Source organism: Myripristis murdjan, chromosome 16, assembly GCF_902150065.1.
Source record: "Myripristis murdjan chromosome 16, fMyrMur1.1, whole genome shotgun sequence".
In the NCBI taxonomy this organism is placed as follows: domain Eukaryota; kingdom Metazoa; phylum Chordata; class Actinopteri; order Holocentriformes; family Holocentridae; genus Myripristis; species Myripristis murdjan.
Window position 1 is genome coordinate 21,638,751 of NC_043995.1, and position 18,046 is coordinate 21,656,796.

Sequence of the window (18,046 nt, forward strand, 5' to 3'; positions counted from 1 at the left end):
AAATTTCTTCTGGAGAATTTCATGTGGCACAAAACATACATGAAATGATGATACATGAAACCTACGGCTGTATCAAATGAAATAGGCTATGTCAGTATGTTTCAATTGTTTTTGTTTTTTTTGTTTTGTTTTTTTTAGTTATTTGTTGACATTTCAAAAAGATTTTTTGGTGTTGTATTGTTCTCTAAGCATTGTTTTACAACAAATGAGTTCACAGTTTTCTCTGTGATTTTGTACCATTGTTGCACGAAAAAATATTTTGGAATGAGGGGGTCATAAAAAAAATAAATAGTTTTATCAATAAAGTGTCCCAAAATGAACCAAGAAATAATGTGGAATCATTTTTATCACGTACCATCAAATTGTGTGCAGTAGAGGGTTAAGCTTAAAAACTAAACATTAAGTCATTTCACTGAATGCATGGTTTTGGACATTGCTTATGTGCTAAAGTCAGATTGCCTCTGGGCCTGTGTGGGTTCACAATATCTGCAAAAATAAATCCAGTCTAGCAGGAGCATATTGTTTTTTGTTTTTTGTTTTTTTTTCCTCAGCAACACACCGCACCAGTTGAATCATTTTATTTTGCGGAGATTTCTAAAAGGCTATCAAGGGAAATGATGCTGGCTGTCATGGTGTCCCTGCAGAGAGATGGGACACATTAGCACAGGCGCACATTTGCCCACTTTTTATTTTTTATTCTAATTGTAATAACAGGCTCCTTCATTGGGATGTCATGAAAATACCAGGCCTGTAGCCCCCAGTGGAATTAACCTCGTCTTATTGGTCTGATCTGTGTAAATGCATATTTTGTGCTCTTTGGCCCTGTTGGCTGCATCGCCGCACCGGCTTTAACGAAGATGCGCGGTGTTGCGTAAATCCCCTCACTCCGGGATGAGGAAAGGTGCCTTTGGGGCAAGCGTGGGTGGGTAGGGGGGCGCGGTGTTTCCCGATATGAGTCGAGTGTCTCCGAGAGTGAGCAGAGCCCGACATATTCTGAACATCTTCCAAATGTTTAGCCCTAGTCGTCAAGTGCTGCTCTTGGGGGGGCGAGGTTGAAAGAGAGGAAGACGACGAGAGAGAGACGGGCAGCGTTCACGCAGATTTTCACCTCTGCGTTCATCCCCGCATCTCCACTGAATGAATGCACAAGTCAAACTGGATAATAAGGTGAGTGAAGTGAGAGGGATAATTTGTCCCACGCATGCATGTGCGGACGAACGGATATGTGTGTCTTAAATCTGCCTGGTGTGTGACGGGTTAAATTCTGCAGTTTTTTGGTAGATACGCTGATCGGCTATCCCAGCCCGGAGGTGTCTGATCGGACTAGGCGGCTAGGTGTTTTATGTTTACCTACTGGGCATCACCGGCTTCATCACAAAATCAGAGATGATCGGACATTTCTTGCTTTATTTATTTCTCAGTGTCTCGTAAAGACTGGCCCATAATTGGTTGTGTATTTTCATGCAGATGCAGTTTGCGGTCTAATGCACATAAAGGACACATGTGGAGGATGATGTTTTTTTTTTTTCTTCTTTCAAATATCACATTTAAGTTGCTTAAAATATAGGCTACTTGTAGGTCACTGTAATGGTCAGTTAGTCCAAAAGAATCAGGACAGTCATCTTCACTATTATTATAATTATTGTTATGATTACTATAATTATCCCCCTCTCCAATAGACCATCTACATTATTTGTTGGGGAAGTTAATTTTTACGCGACCAGCAAGGCTGTTACTGAATATAGAGCCAGGTTACTATCATGTAGGCTATAGGCTGCTCCTCTGTACAGTAATATTGTTTATTATCATCGCCTATAGCATCCATGACGTGAGACGATGCGCTCCAGCCTGCCAGTGCAGGCTCTGTCGCCCCCGCCTGCAGTATGCTGATGACAGACTGTGACCAAAGCTGCATGAAGGCCTCAAGACAGGAGAGCAATGTGCTCTGGCCGTCAGCTGATCTGAATCTGTCTGCACAATTATCTCATCTTTAGGATGAACTAATTCCCCATCTTCTGTAGCCTTATTGCCTTGTTCCCTTATTGCCTTAGTCCTGGTTTGTTTGTCAATAGTCCACATAGCTTCAGCTTCAGCTCCGCCACCCCCTTCCCTTCCGCTCCCATCTTCTGCCACGTCCACTGATTTTAATAAATCTGACATGTGCAGGCAATATGGTGAAAACCTGTCTTATCCTTTAGTTCACTGCAGCCTGCTTAGCTCTGAAGGAAAATAGGCTGTGAAATAAAAAAATAAAAATAAAAATCCAAGTCATCTGCTACAGGCTGTGTCTGAGGGATGAACCTTAGCTGATATCCATTTGAACTGTCCAGACTTTCAGGTTGTCTAGATTATCAGATTGGTGGAGCCTGTTGTCCTTGTACGCCTCCCTCTGCTGCACCGATCTGAAACATGAGATGTGTTGAAGTGATGCAAAGGGTACCTGTTTGGACTTTCATGCATCAAGATTTGGACAGCTGGGTAGAGCATGTGGGGTGGATGCTGGTTTTGAATTTTGGAGAGTACACCTTATTTCAAATGGAGAATGTACAATTTTCTCAAAGTAGTTGTGCACCTCATGTAGCCTTAACACTCAGCCAGTCATAGAAGTGTGTCCTGCTCTCCCGATGGAGTGATCCTTTATGTTTTTACTGTTTTTTTTTTTTTTTTACCCTCATGATTTATAAATGCGGTAGCACTGTGAGGAGAGGGTATGCATGGGTGTGCAAGCATGTAAGTGTGTGCCTTGCTTCCAACATCCATCTTTGTTGTGAAGGGGACTTTGCCTGAGGTACAGTCATTTCTCCTCACCACTGTGTTTATCGAAGAAAAGAGGAAAGTGAGAGTGAAAGAGAAATGATGAAGGGTAGGACACAGAGGTAGCTTTGTAGGATCCCCACATCTGCAGTCATTGAAGGCTTTTCCGCCTCTTTAAAGAGCTGGACAAAGACTTGTCTGTCCTCCCAGCAAGCAGGGAGTCTGGAGGTAGAAGGAACACAGGCACAGGCTTTGATTTCAGAGTGGGATGCACTGGCTTGGATTATATAAGATAAGGAGGAGGAGAGGATGAAAGGGACATGATAGAAAGAGAGAGAGAGAAAGAGGGAGAAATGCAATGAAAAAGGGAAAACAGAGAGAGATGCCATGAGAGATTGGGGTCAAGAGGAGTGATATTGGGAACACAGAATATGGGGGAGAGAAAGGAAGTGATGATACAGAGCAAGTGAGGGAAGACTGAGAGAGGACGAGGAGGACAAGTGGACATAAACAGAGGCACGATGGCAGTAGAAATTTGCACTTGAAGACTTGAGAATGGCGACAGAAACGCGAAAATGGAGGAGAGACAGTGAGGGAAGAGGCAGAGTGCAGGATTCAGTAGGGTGGAAAAACAGGCTAAGCGAAGGCAGAAAGAGGGAGAGTGAGTGAAGGATAGCAGATGGCATATTTGTCTGTGTCCGGCAGCCCATGGTTAACAGCCCAAAGGACAGTGGAGATGCGTGTGAATGAGCATGTGCATGTGTGTGTGCGTCTGTGAGTGCACACGCACGGCTACGTGTACGTTTTCATGTACTGGCGTGTGTGTGCTCAGCCAGGCAGGCTGTATTGTGTGTTTTGTTTTTTGTTTTTTTTTTTTTGGCCTCTAATGGTTGAAAATGCTGGAATGAAGGAGAATGTCTTTGAATCATTGCTTCACAGGTCTCGTGCACCAATACCAGATTGGTCATGTTGATTCCATGTGGACTTGCTGCTGAGACAAACAGATGGACATGGTTCACTTATCTGTTTCCTCAGCCAGCTAATTCCGCATCACAGATCACTGTATTAATTAAATGTTGATGACTGCGAAGGTGGACCGTCAGGTTTTGTTTTGTGTGTGTGTGTGTGTGTGTGTGTGTGTAATGGAAGTAATGATCCATGCAAAATGTATTGGTGTCAAACAAGGGTTGAAACAAAGACAAGAAGGCAACAATACCCAAAATAAAGATGTAGATGCTGTTTGGACATTACAGTGTTATTTGAGCCATACAGATGACTACAGCAAAGGACACTGAATTTGTTGACCAAGAGAAAGCTCTGTTCTATATTTTGTTTCAAATTCAATAAAATTAGTGGGCTTTTAGGCTCTCTGCCCAGTGTGTGGTGAGAGGATGAAGCAGGCATAGTGCAGAGGGTTGGCCAAGACCTTCTGGTAAACAACAAGTGTGACTGTCATATTATGACACTGTGAAATATTAATTATTCCCATTAAATGTTGCCAGACAAAGGCCTTCCTGCTGGAGCCTGTGAAGATGGTCTGCATTAACACACAGACACAAACACAGATAGGTGGCAGATACACACAGATAGTGCACACACACACACACACACACACACACAATGCACAAATGTGCAAGGACAGTTAAATGACTTGTTTCAGGCAGAGATAAGATGTGTTATTATGACATCTGCAGTGTTTCAGTGAGACATTTTAATCTTGAGTGCATGTTTAGTAGCTGCTGCAAGTCTGACTGTGAGCACTGCAGGTGTTCCCTCCTTGTCTGCTCCTGGGCTTTGTAAAGGAAAACCACAGCAAAATTTCTATTGCACAAATCCCTTGATGCATTGCCTGTGATGTCTCAGTGCAGCAGAAGGCAGTTCAGATCATCGTAATCCCCTCAGTGTTGCAATTAATCAGGATTCTTCTCAGAGACCTTCACAGGCTCCTGTAGAAATGGTGGCTATCCTGTTCCTCTCCTAAGTTCTGGGCCGTTTTTATTCGAAACACAGCCAAGTAATTCCTCACACCCCCGCAATTCCAATTATCTTGAGATCCATTAATTATTCTGAGCTTTAATTTAGGCATCTCCAGGGGCGCATAATCAATAGACAACCCTTGACACTGATCCAAAGCCAGGTGGCTCTGGTGAACGTGCAGATACTCTACTGTGCTATTTAGAAAGGGTAAGACTTATATAAGACATGCATGGCTCTTGGTATGTCCCCCATGTCTTTAAGCAGCACCTAAAGCATCTGAGGTATAAATCAGCTCATGACCTCGACTTTAAATTAAACCGAGACACGCTATTAGGTCACAATGGCACTCTCATTGGCTTTCTCAACAACAGTTGCTCCACAGGCTATTTTTTGTTTCTAAGTTCAGCAATAACCACAAGGCACTGGGAGATAAATTGAATTTACAGCGACTGCAAGATTTTCTGCAGATAGAATCACTTCTGGGAGGTTTTTAGATCGAGAGATTAGATAGCCTAATTTGATTCTTAGTACAACTTCAAGTACAAAGACCAGAAAGAAAGACAAGAGGAAGGAAAGAAAGAAAGAAAGAAAAGACTAAGAAATAAGTAGTAATTATTTATTAATTCATTTGTTTATTTGGATTAAAATGCTGTTTGCTTCCTGAGTAGATTACTAATGCAATGTATCTGAAGAGGAGTTGGATTTTTAAAAAAAATAAAACCTGGAAAAATCAGAGGGAAGCCTGAAATGTTCAAAAGACAGCGAGCTACATGCAATTAGTGAAGGAGTGAAGTGCACACAGCCCACTTTAATGTAATTATATTCCCATTCAGATGCAAATGCAGTTGTGAAGAAATAAATCTTGACTGTATGTTTATGAGCCGCTGCCAAGTCTGAATGTGCGCACTGCAGGTGTTTCCTCCTGGTCCACTCGTGGGCTTTGTAAATGAAAACCACAGCAAAAATTCTAATGCACAAATCCCTTGATGTGTTGCCTGTGATGTCTCGATGCAGCAGACGGCAGTTCAGATCATCATAGTCGTGTCAGTTTTGCAATTAATCAGGGTCCTGTCACAGGCTGCCGGGGAAATGGTGGCTTGCGCTGTTCCTCTTCTAAGTCCTGAACTTTTGTTGTTTGAAATCCAGCCAAGCAATTATAGTAACACAGCCGGGTCATTCAATGCTGATCCCCAGCGCCCAACTGTAACCTGACCCGTTGTTAAACCAAACACCAACCTTACCCCTAACCCTAAAATGAGCCCTCGCCCAGACACTGAACATTTATATGCTACATTTCACACAATAATCAGGGTCACTTGAAACTCAGTAGACCATTTAGTGAACTGTTAAAGCCACTATCAGTATTGGACTATCCATATAAAGTGGCTGCAGTTACTTATTTTTTATTTATTTATTTATTTATTTTTGACAAGAGTCTGTGTCAAGAAGCCAGCCTTAAACCACCATTTCCTGCTAAGAAGCTCCATTATAGAGATGGATCACCTCAGCACTTTCTCCCAATAAATTCCTGTCTTGAACTTTATGCAAGAACTGCTCGGGAAACATTATGCTAAAGAGATTCATGCCCACCTTGAATCTTCTTGGAAAGAAAATTATTTTACAGCATAGATTCTAGACAGTGATATGGACTCGATGCATAGAATACTGTCTTACATCTGCTTATTGGCTGCTGCCGGCCTTTAATTAACCATTGCTGATTATGCTTGCCAATTTTTGATAACATACTGAACATATGCCCTTTATTTTTTGCTTCTGTCAAGGAGATTGTGGTTTTTGGCTCTTTAAGGTAGTTTGTCTCTCTGTTACCTGCATATCTCGAAATCTTAAGAACAGACCTCCATGCAATTTGCTGGATAGATCAATTGTTCCTAGGCGTTGGGCCAAGGAACAATTGATTCAATTTTGGTGGTGATCCACATCTGAAATTTCTGCTATTAGATGATCATGTTTTTTAAACTAAGTAAGATGTACACTTTATTTAAATTTTTAACAGCAAATTTGCATTTACATATAGTCATTTAATTTTAAAATGAATGGAATTATGTCTTTGGGTGTAACAGCAAGGTAAAGGATTCTTCTGTGAGGTTTGTTCTCTCTGAGTGCCTTGTAATTGTAAAATATGTAAATGTAATCTGCTCCTCCATATCCCTTCAGATTAAAGATGACTGTCTGCACTTGAGGTGTATTATTTAAAATGCAAGAAAGTGAAAGGAATGCACAAAATCTAACGAGGCAACACTAAAGCCTGGTTTCACTGTCCCAGACTGTTTGGAGTTCAGACTACATGTCACAGTGGCGGCATCTTCATCAAAGGGTGATATCACCCAGAGATGATGTCACGCACCACGCTCGCACTGTGAATCAGCAACAGAGTCAAGCAATATCTGTCATCTGCATGTCCTCCAGTAACCTATCCCTACACCTTAAAAAAGTTAAGGGAAAATAAAAAAAGGAGGAGGCTAATACATAAAGAGGACAAGATGGACACTGAGGCTCTAAAATAATTTTCCCTATATGTTTCTTCTCTATCTAGACGCAAGATAATCAGTCAAGATGATTACAGTCAGTGTGATCACGTTCACCTTTCTGCTCAGCACAGGTATGCTATGTTATATAAATGGTGATTATTAGTGATGATGGAAAAGTGATACTGATACTGCTTTCGGTATGGGTGCTGATATAATATCTGACTAATATCTGATTGTGAAAGCCATGAGTAACATGTCAGAAAAAAGGCAAACTTTCTCCATTTTTGGCATATTGAGGCTTGTGTTTCTTAAATGGTAAGAAAAAAAGGATTTTATATCAACTATTATTTTGAATCTAAATTGATGGTCCAAGCAGTTGTATTCAGTGAGAGTTCTGGATTGGATCAGTGATGCTCAGTATAAGTTAATACGTAAAATTTGGTGCTTTATTATACCTGTATCATCATTGAAGAAGAGGTATCAGTGCATCCTTAGAAACTGTGTCTTTTGCCACTTTTGCTAGAGTGTGTTTTTCCTTTGCTAATAAGCTGAAAGCATAGTTTTGTTTATTTGGGCAGCAGTGGTGCTTTTAGTGGTTTGGGGCCAGTTTGTCTGTTTGCAGTCAGCTCTGGAAATCCACAAGGAGGTGTAAGAGACAGCAATATGCACACCTAAATGTTGATTTATGTAGAAAGAGAATAAACAGACAGTGACACACTGCTTTATCTTTTGCTGATGTTAAGAGAGCAACCATTAAGTGGGGCTGATCATTTGGGAATGGGCTGAAACACATTTTTAATTCATGTTTTCTTTCATATTTGTTTTTAGCTCTTTCTGCTCCTGTGAACGGTAAGATTTATCATCTCACTTCACCTGTGCACTATTTCTGCAGTACAATTTGGGGATAACACCTGATAAATACTGAATCATCAACTTTTGCTCTTTTTCTGTCTCCCTTCCTCATTCTTCTCCTTGTACTTTCCTAATCTCCCCAATCAAAGAGACGGTCGTTAAGTTCCATGGGGAGGATTTCCACCTTTTACTGCCCTCTCTGGGGGTGGAGGTCACCTTCCATCCCAGGTATAATCCTGATAAAAGACCTGATGTGGTCCTTATGCGGGGGGGCAAAGTGATCGGCTCCAGGGCCAAGCTCAACCACCTCAGCCACCTCATCTTGGAATCTGTGAAGGAGAAGGACGAGGGCACGTACACGGTGACAAACCCTGAGAAGCCAGACGACATCCGGATCACTACTCTCATCGTCCGAGGTACTGGGTGACCCTAGGAGAACTAATGTGTCTTTATGCTACATGTCACAATCTCATACAGCAGCCTTGGTCCACAATGCAGCATTTTCACCAAGCAGTGAGCCCATTGTTAAGTAGAAGAGCCTCCGAGTCTGAGAGGAAGCAAAAATCTTTACAAGAGAAACTTCATCTGGGGGATTTAACGATTCATTAAATCTACTGAAAGAAAGTAATAGCCTGTATCGCTTTGACTTTGGCTTGAAATGATAAGATAGACTTTTCTTTGAATCATCCACGATTCTTAAAAAAAAGTAAGACTTAACATTGTGTTGATTCACCAGAATAAATGCAACTTTTCCTTGCAACTTGTTTGATTACCTGTTTAAAATCTGAATTTGTAATTGCCCAGAGGACTGAAATTCAGTAAATATATTAGTTCCTGTTTTTGTTGTTGTTGTTGTTGTTGTTGTTGTTGTTGTTGTTGTTTTTAGTTACCTTGCATCCAAAATGCATGATTTTGAATGGTTCTTCCAGGTTCTATAGTGTAGTTTACCCCTTCAATACAATCATCGTTGCATCCAAAATATCACCATCGAAAAGCTTTTTTTTTTTTTTTGATTCAACAATACCTCACACTTGGGTTTTTTTCAGTGAGATCAGTTGATCTGTCCCTTTCCCTGCTTTAATCATGCAGTCACCCCTGTGGGCAGCCTGAAAGCCTCACAGCTACGCATCCTGTTTGTCCTGGGATTGTTACAAGTTTCAACAGTTTTGCCTGTATACTGACTAGTGCTTTGTTGCCTGAAATGGTTCTCAGCATCTGAAAGCAATGAGATGAGACACACACAAACACACACACACACACACATACACACACACACACACACACTATGCTGAGGAAAGAGTGGGCTCAACTCAGCATGGATAAAGATGACTGTAGTGTAGCAATATGCTGAAGCTGTGCCATACGGAGCCAGTAATGTGTAGTGAAGTGACGAGGATGTGTGTGTGTGTGTGTGTGTGTGTGTGCAACCATATGTCTATGTGTTCAGAGTGTGGAGGAGCATGCAAGAGATGCCAGGCAGTAATTATGCAGCTCTTTAACCACCAGCCCACCTCCCCATTCTTCTCTCCCCACTGTTTTCCCATCTTGCCTTTTCTCCCCATTCCTCTATTTTGGTTTTATCCCTACCCCCTTATTGTAGCTACTCTGATATTTGTGGATCAGCCTTCCCTTTCATTCTCTGCAGTGTGTTTCCTCCTCTCTACATCTGTCAAGCCGCTTCTTTTTCTCCCGCTCATTTTCATTCCCCTGCCCCTCTCTCTCCCTCTGAAACTCTATTCTCATCCATAGTAATTACTCTTTTTGCCTTCTTTCAGTGAATAATCTCTCTTTCCATCCCCGTTTCACGCCTTTTTTCTCCTTTACTGTCAGTCGATTCCTATTCAGTGCAATTAATACTTGTATCTTCCCTATCTTTGAGCAAACGCCATACCAACCTTCTATTGTTTTCTAGATTGCACCAACGAGCAGAACATTAAGTATGGCGACAATTTCCACATCCAGCTGTTTGGGGTAATCACTCCCATCACCCTGGAGTTCAGAACCAGTGCTGCGGAGGCCAACGAGACGCATAGGTAGTCAAAAAAATTTTTTTTAAATAATGCTATATAATCATACAAAAATACACACAGTGTTGGGAAGGTTGCTTTAGAAATGTAATAAGTTACAGATTACTTGTTACCCTGTTAAAAATGTACTTAGTAATGTAACTATTTTAATCACGTCATCAAAGTAATCTAACTTTTTACCTTTGATTGTTTTTTGCTTACTTTTCTAACAAATGTTTTGAACTGGACAATGGCGCTAAAAAGTCCTGAAAGTATACAGTAAATTTAAACTAGGCAATGTAAACCTCACAACAGTAACGGTAACACTGACGGTCAAACTTTTATTAAAAGTTCTTCAGTGTAACTTGAATTAAGATCAGAAGATTTAGATTTTTAAGCACAACCACCAAAATAAATCACAAGTATGTAGATCACAAACAGCCAACCACCTTGACGTGGCTGGCTGGTTACAGGCCTGGCAGACTGGCTGCTCAGAGCAATTGCCACTGATTTAATTGCCAGACGAGAGGCGGTGCAAATTAAAACAAGAGAACCAATCAAAAACAACACTCACATTTGAGCACGTACTGCCAAATGAATGGAGCCTGTCTAAATGTAGAGACAGGTCCTTGTAATCAGTCATATCCTTGATGGTGTTGCACTCAAATTTGGCCCAGCAGCTTGGCTGACTCGTGCTGCCTGGAAATATACTGAAGGAAGGTATTCCTGCTTAGCGATAAGATGCAAAGCCACTGAATGAATGATATAGACTTTCCTACATATAAGCTTTTCCCCCCAAAATAATATATTCAGATGAAACCTCTTTGTAATTAGCAACATTTCGATTGGCAACTGTAATTTAATTACATTTTTTTCTCAGTAACTATAACAGATTACAGTAACATTTATTTTGTAATTTAATTACATGTGACCAATAATATGAAACTAGTTACTTCCCAACACTGCAAATACATTAAAACAGAAATTGCTACACCATATCTTATTTCCCAGTGGTGTCCCATCCATTATCTGAAAATATTGTTTACAATTCAATGGTCAGAGTGATATTGATTGCATAACCCAAGGAAATCATTAACTGTACTTTCCACCATAATGTACTGTACTGTACTGTGCAATTAAAAAAAGTTGACATAAATGAAATTCTACCGTAAATGTCCCAGAAAGTTCATCCTCTCCCCCGTCCCTCTGTCCAGGCCTGGTTTGGTGCTGCTAACCAGTGCAGGAGTGCCCACCGGTGGCTACGAGGGCCGGATCAGCATCACAGAGCGCCACGTCACGCTGAGCGCCGTCACCGGTGCTGATGAGGGAAGCTACACTGTCAGTGATACTAAAGGCAAGATCGAAAGAAAAGTGTGTCTCAATGTCAAAGGTAAGGCACAATATATGATTTCTTTTTTTTTTTTTTTTTTTTTTTTTTTTTATCAGTATCTACCCTGTTTAATAGGACCAGCTCATTCCATCAGGATTTTTGTGGTCTCGTTATTCCCATCCTCCTGCCTGCCATAATGGCTTTTTAAAGACCCAAACCTTAATGGGCTCCAACAGACTAATGCATTTTAGACGATCCTGTGGGGCTGTAAACAGAGCCGTGACGTATTTATTCCCCTCCTTCTTCTCTGCCCATGTCCTAGGGCACCAGAACTTTGTGCAGGTGCCTTATGGTGGGAGACTGAAGGTCAACCTGATCCTCAACAGCTCCTTGGTGCAGCTCTACTACTCCCGCAACAATGACAACATACAGCGCCTGCTGATGGATAAAGGAGAACTCATCAGTGTAAGTGCAGCTTCTTACTCCCTTTCAGTCCTACAACAGCTGGGATTATTTTCACTGCATTGCAAACATGAATACAAGGTTTCCACATCTAAACATGTGTTTAATGTAAGCCATGTTATTTTTTTCTCTTACGATTCTAGGCCCAAATTGCTGAGCTTGGATTTGAGGAGCGTCTCTCTGTTGAAGGATCTGTGGTTATTCTGGACCAGGTCAAGAGCGCAGATGCAGGACAGTTCAAAATTACTGACATGCAGGGCTTCACTGTGTCAAATGTCTACCTGGAAGTGCAGCGTAAGGATGGGGGATGGGGATGAGAGAACTGACTAAAAACTGAGCTGAAGGATAACATTGTAGTTGCACTACAGTGACCAATAGTTTGGTCAAAATAATTGCTGAATAGTTCAGTGACGTACAAGTAGAATCCAAAAAAGAAAGAAAAATTCCTGTCTTTTATTCAGTGTGTTCATGCACTGGAATTTCAACAAGACAATTAAAGGTCAGTTGAATATTTTACTCTCCCACTCCTGTTCTTTCTCTCCGTTCTGTCCCTTTTCCCTTCCTGTCTCCACCCAGCCTACAGACTTCCGCCAGTATATGTGGCGGTCATTGCTCTGTTGGGCCTTCTGGTGTTTCTACTGCTGGTGTGCCTCCTGTCCTGCCTGATCAAGGTAAAGAAGAGGGCCAAGAGGGCGGCTGCGTTGGAGAAGCTTGCCCAGAATGCTGGCAAGGAGGATGAGGGAGATGCATTCAGACAGGTTGGTGGGAAAATGTGAAGATGACGTGTACGGTGGATATATGAATGATATTAAATCATTAGGTCATAAGAGAATGTATGTATGTGTGTGTGTGTGCTGACAGGTGGTCAAGAACATCACCAAACTTAATGAGGAGTCAAAGCATTCCCAGGCTGACACTACAGAGAAATCTCAAAGCACTGAGGTGGACATTAAAGTAAGAACAGGGACTGTTTTACATAAGAATTAGCCACTGATCATCATGTTGTTATGGAGAAATGTATCTTCCATCTTCCTGTCCTCTCTGTCTGTCTACAGGGTCTAGAGGTTTCCTCCAAGGAAGTTGGAGTGGGTAACCTTGAGACCAGTGATTCAGGGGTGGGATTTAACACCACTGCCCTCCCACTTGACACTGACACTGATGCCCCTGATCACATCCCAGACTCTGAGGCTGTCAGCATCTCAATTGCCCCTGAAACCCAGCCAAGCCAGCCCGCTGCTGCTGAGGTCAAGCCAAGTGCTCCACCAGCAATAGAGATTAAGCCTAGTCCAGTAACACCTGAGACCAAGAAAACCCCTGATCAGCCCGCTGAAGTAAAGCTGGATGTGCTCATGCCTGCAGAAGATAAACTAAGCCCAGCCCAGAGCCCTGAATCCAAGCTTGTGTCTAAGCCGAGCCCCAGTGATGGTCTAGATACCAAAACGTCTGAACCAAAGCCTGCCCCCAGCCCAAGCCCAGAGCCGAAGACATCCTCTCCTAAAGCCCCAACTCCGCCAGCTGAAAGCAAGAGCGCCCTGACTCCCACACCGGAGCCCCCAAAGCCGACCACACCAGAACCCATCACCAATGGTACACCTGAGCCAGCCCCAGAGTCCAATCTGAGCCCAGACCCCGCTGATCTGATCGGAGGATCTGCTCCGAAAGTAGCTCCCACTAAAACCCCCGAGGTGGAGCTGAACTCTAGTAGTCCGATACTAGAGGCCAGCAAAGATGGCGCCATGGCTGAGGACTCCACCACCACCACCTGAGAACAGCCCCTGCACAAACCCAAGGGAAGCCCCGCAGATATTCTCCATCTACAACCACTGTAGACAATCGAACACCCCCTACCAAATAATGAAGAAAACCACAGTCATTGGGGCGGGGACTTAGATTTAACACTTTTAATGCCTGAACATAATAGTACCTAGATTATGATATCTCATTTGTCTGTAACTAACACTTAACCATCAAGACTTTTTGACCTACAGAAACAGTTCACATTACTAAATAATAGAAGCAGCTCCTTGATTGTGAAATGTTTCCGTTGTTGACCCCTTTCAACTTAAATTTTAGGCTGTACACTCAATTTAGCATTTGGTAACTTCACATAACTGCCAGGCTGCAAATTAAATCCTTTGCAGAGTTTACAGATGAATTGTTAACTCCACATAAGGTCTTTTCTAATGCGTTAAGGCGGACAGAAAGGTTTACAACACTTCATTTAATTCAGTAATGGACTGACAAGTGAACATGGCACCATCTACAGAATCACTGTTACTAAAATTCCTCGTTTGAACTAAAATAACCATCATCAGCCATCTAGATGCTTGCTCTTCTTTCAGCATGTGGATAAAACACATAAAAAGCATGACGTTTTTCAACCCATCTCACAGTCGTACACAGTGAAACTACTGGCTTCTTAAAATTTCTAATGCATGTGATGACACATCATCAAACAGGGATGGAAAGCCCTTTTTAAGCCTTTTTTTTCTTGCCTTTTTTCTTCTATTGTAGCTCCAAGTAAGGAACAGAAGGCATTTTTTCATATAGCATGAAGGTGAAATGTGGACATGTGCACCAGTGCTAATCCTCTGGTCCCATACAGATCGACACCATTCAGTCACATACAAAAAATTGACCATAACAAAAATATTCTTACCATACTAAAACCACCATTTATGGCCTCTGAGGTTGAGATTTTGACTCCCAGTGGATATCCTCCATGATTAAAATATGTTTCACAGACTAATCCCTCAAGTCCGGATCAACCACTTACTGTCTTGGATCTGGATTTCCCTGTGGCTCTATGAAATCCCATTATACTTATAATTCAATAGGAAAGTCATCGGAGCCCGTAGAAACTCCAGGCACTGGGACCAGCATGTGACCCGGTGTGCTGTTTGCTCTGCTGGGCTTTATATTGCTGAAAGATTGAATGAAAGGGTGTGGTGAGTTCAAACGCTCAGAATGTCTTTCTTTCTGTCTTTTTCTTTTTCTTTCTTTCTTTCTTTCTTTCTTTCTTTCTTTCTTTCTTTCTTTCTTTCTTTCACGCTTCCTTCCTACCTTGTGCCTTCACTTCCTCTTTTCTTCTAGCTTTTCCTATATCAAACATTCTTTCTTTCTTTCTTTCTTTCTTTCTTTCTTTCTTTCCAACGTTTGTGGTAACCGTGGGCATTATTTCGAACCTAATGCAGTTGTACATGACTAATGACAGACCTTAGTTCTTATATCGAATCATTCTCTTACGTTTATTTTAAATATATATTTACTCTAATCTATTAAGCTTAATTTACTTTTAAAGTAACTAGTTCCTGTATCATTACTTTCTGTGGCCCTGTAAGTTTAAAAAGCTCAAATGTTGATGCTTGATAATTAGGTCTGAGTGATAACAACTTAAGAGCTATTTGTATCTTTAGCCGTTCCAAAATACTCCTCTGAGGCCTTTATCAAACACATCGTCTCTGCAGAAATGTGTTACATTCATTTGTAAAGTTGGAGGTAGCCTATGTGGAATTTAATCCTTATTAAAACTCCAGGGGAGGTGTGCAAATGCATTTTTGACAAAAGGCATGTCTCTACCTCATATTTTATCTGACCACTGATGAAACAATTAGCATAACAGTTTGGTGCATTAAAATCAACAACAACAAAAGAAAAAAAACATTTTGGATTACTGATAGAAGCACAAAATAATAGCCATGAAATGGCAATCAAATTTATCAGTGAAAATGTAAAAAAGTAAGTAGCTCCATCTTCAACCAACTGAGTCAATGGCCTTTCTTGCTAACTTTTGGGACTTCAAGAGTTTTCTTACAATGAAATAATACAAGATGATGTGACAGCATCTTCAAAAGCCATATGATAACATAGATTTAGATGTCAGATTTGATACTATGATCAATTAATATAGTATAGAGCAAAACCTAACAAAAACAAGTATTAAAAAATCAAGGTGCCTAAATGTTTAACAGAATTACAGTAACAGATGGTCATATGTGCTGAAAAAGGGATGAAGGCATTTTAATGAATATTGGTCTTCGACCTAACGCAAAACATTAGACATGCCTCACTTCTAGCCAGGCTCAAAAACTCATTTTGGCAATACTAAAAGCAGTGTTTACACACACACACACACACACACACACACACACACACACACACACACACATACACAAACACACACACACACACACACACACACACACACACACACACTCACACAGAATAAATCCCTTGTCACCCCGCTGACTTTGTCCAGCCTTGTAAATATTGCATGTCAGCCAGTTTAAAGTCTCCCCGCCAAGGTTGAATGTTTGTAGTGTATAGAATGGTTGTTGTATTATACTGAATAACATAAAAAAACTAATCTAAATTTCTCACAAAGCTTAAATCCAGAATATAGAATATATACACATACTATATACTATATACTATATACACTAATATTCACTAACTTCTTGACCTAATTTATGAACCAAATATTGAAAAATCCATTGAGACTATATTAGATCTCGTCAGATCACTTTATCTTATATTATTGCCATTCCAACCAGATGGTACTCACAGCATAACCCTCACAATATTTACATATTGTATTAGAATGATTAACCTATGTCACTTTAAGATGAAGCATTGACTGCAGCATGCCCGTGAGACGTCCTCGAAAACAGGCTTTTATTGTTCTGTAAAAAGGTTGTGTCTGTGTGTGTGAACAGAGGAGTGATATTCAGTGTTGCCATCATCACGCGTTGAAGAATTGTGTGTGCGTGTGTCTAAGGAAGTGATGTACGGTTGCATGTGTGTGTCTGTCTTCAATCATTTATAGCCATGTGCGTGTGTTTGTGTGCGTGTGTGTGCGTCGGTCCTATGCATAGGCAGTTTGTACAGAATGAAACTCCCGTATCCTACGTGTGCATCTCCATCTATTGTGAGTAAGGTCTTCATGTGCCTGCTTATATTGTCTTGCAATGTGAAGAAAAAAAAAAAGTGCTGTGTTTAGTCATGAGTGTGAATGTGTTAAAAGCCACAAAAAAATGGTCAAAGATATTGTAATTTTGAGGTGCTTTGAGTGATTCTCGTCTTTGTTTTAGTGCCTAAAATATTCATTGGCTGGTTGGCCTGTATTCTATTCTTAGCCGACACTCCTAATGACACCTTTTTCTTACACTTTAGGCAGGGTACTTACAGACTGGTCAAGTGTAGAAGGCTAGTTGAACCCTTGACTGATTATACTGTCGGTTTCCTGTACCACTGACTGATCTATTAAGATGTATTACCGTAATGTGTAGAAAATATGTGATATACAGTATTAAAAAAGATGGGTTAGGAAGCACTTGGAAACACCTTAGCTCTACTTGATAATGAAAGACAAATGTTATGCACTTGATACTGGATGAGTCTGATCGTCTTGCTTTTCAGATGACTGACAAAAGGAATGACACAGTGAGAGTGTTCTGTGTGTAAGTGAGGGTGATTTCCACGTCGCTAGTCTGAGAGGCGCAGCTTGAGTATGTGAGTTCACAAAACAGAGGGATGGCAAAGCTTTGCGTCGGTAACCCTCGAGGGGTTATGGAGTGTACGTTAAAAACTGCATTTGAACGTATGCCACCACTGTGTTGTAACCAGTGACTGTAATACCAAGCCATTTGGAGTGTGTGTGTGTGTGTGTGTGTGGGAGGGCAGATGGTGTGCAGTTGGCAAAAGAGGCCTTTGGTTTGCACATTACCAGCATCTTGAAGAGGAAGGTCAGGCTGGAATCAGTGTAGGGTTGCTGGTTTGATAGCCACCTCAGATAACCCACTAAGGAAACCTCTACTGTTATTACCACTGGCACTCTCCTTGCACTATGTGAGCCGTTTCTGCCCTGATCCTCTGTGTTTACTTCAGCTGTTCTGGCCTGGGTGTGATGTTCGACATGTTCTCTCTGTACTCCCTTTTTGCACAACACTACACACACACAGACGTTTTGTAAAGAAAATAGTTTCTTTCTTTATTTCATGTCTAAAGGGATACTAAGAATAAACGGAAGATTATGACATTTGCTGTCCTGTCATTGTTTCCTGTGTTATAAGTCACAAATCAGGGTAATAAACTTGAACCGGGACAATTTTGTCTTTGAGTGACAAAACTGTCTCTTAGCCTTAGTCACTCGTCTCACTCAGTGTCACCCATCATTT

General features: G+C 41.3%; 1 protein-coding gene across 1 annotated transcript; it reads left to right on the top strand.

The window, feature by feature from the left end:
• The first annotated feature begins 963 nt into the window (after positions 1-963).
• Positions 964-17,907, top strand: LOC115374212 (uncharacterized). The gene is made up of 11 exons (XM_030073019.1): positions 964-1,167; positions 7,286-7,351; positions 8,049-8,069; positions 8,222-8,488; positions 9,985-10,105; positions 11,293-11,468; positions 11,731-11,873; positions 12,014-12,164; positions 12,447-12,628; positions 12,732-12,824; positions 12,926-17,907. The coding sequence occupies exons 2-11, from the start codon at positions 7,306-7,308 to the stop codon at positions 13,634-13,636; spliced, it is 1,911 nt and encodes a 636-aa protein (XP_029928879.1). The 5' UTR covers positions 964-1,167; positions 7,286-7,305; the 3' UTR covers positions 13,637-17,907.
• Positions 17,908-18,046: the final 139 nt, after the last annotated feature.

Coding starts and splice junctions, on each gene's coding strand:
- LOC115374212 (XM_030073019.1), top strand. CDS start 7,306: ATGATTACAGTCAGTGTGATCACGTTCACCTTTCTGCTCAGCACAG. Junction 11,874..12,013: donor ATAAAGGAGAACTCATCAGT/GTAAGTGCAGCT, acceptor TTACGATTCTAG/GCCCAAATTGCTGAGCTTGG. Junction 12,825..12,925: donor GCACTGAGGTGGACATTAAA/GTAAGAACAGGG, acceptor GTCTGTCTACAG/GGTCTAGAGGTTTCCTCCAA.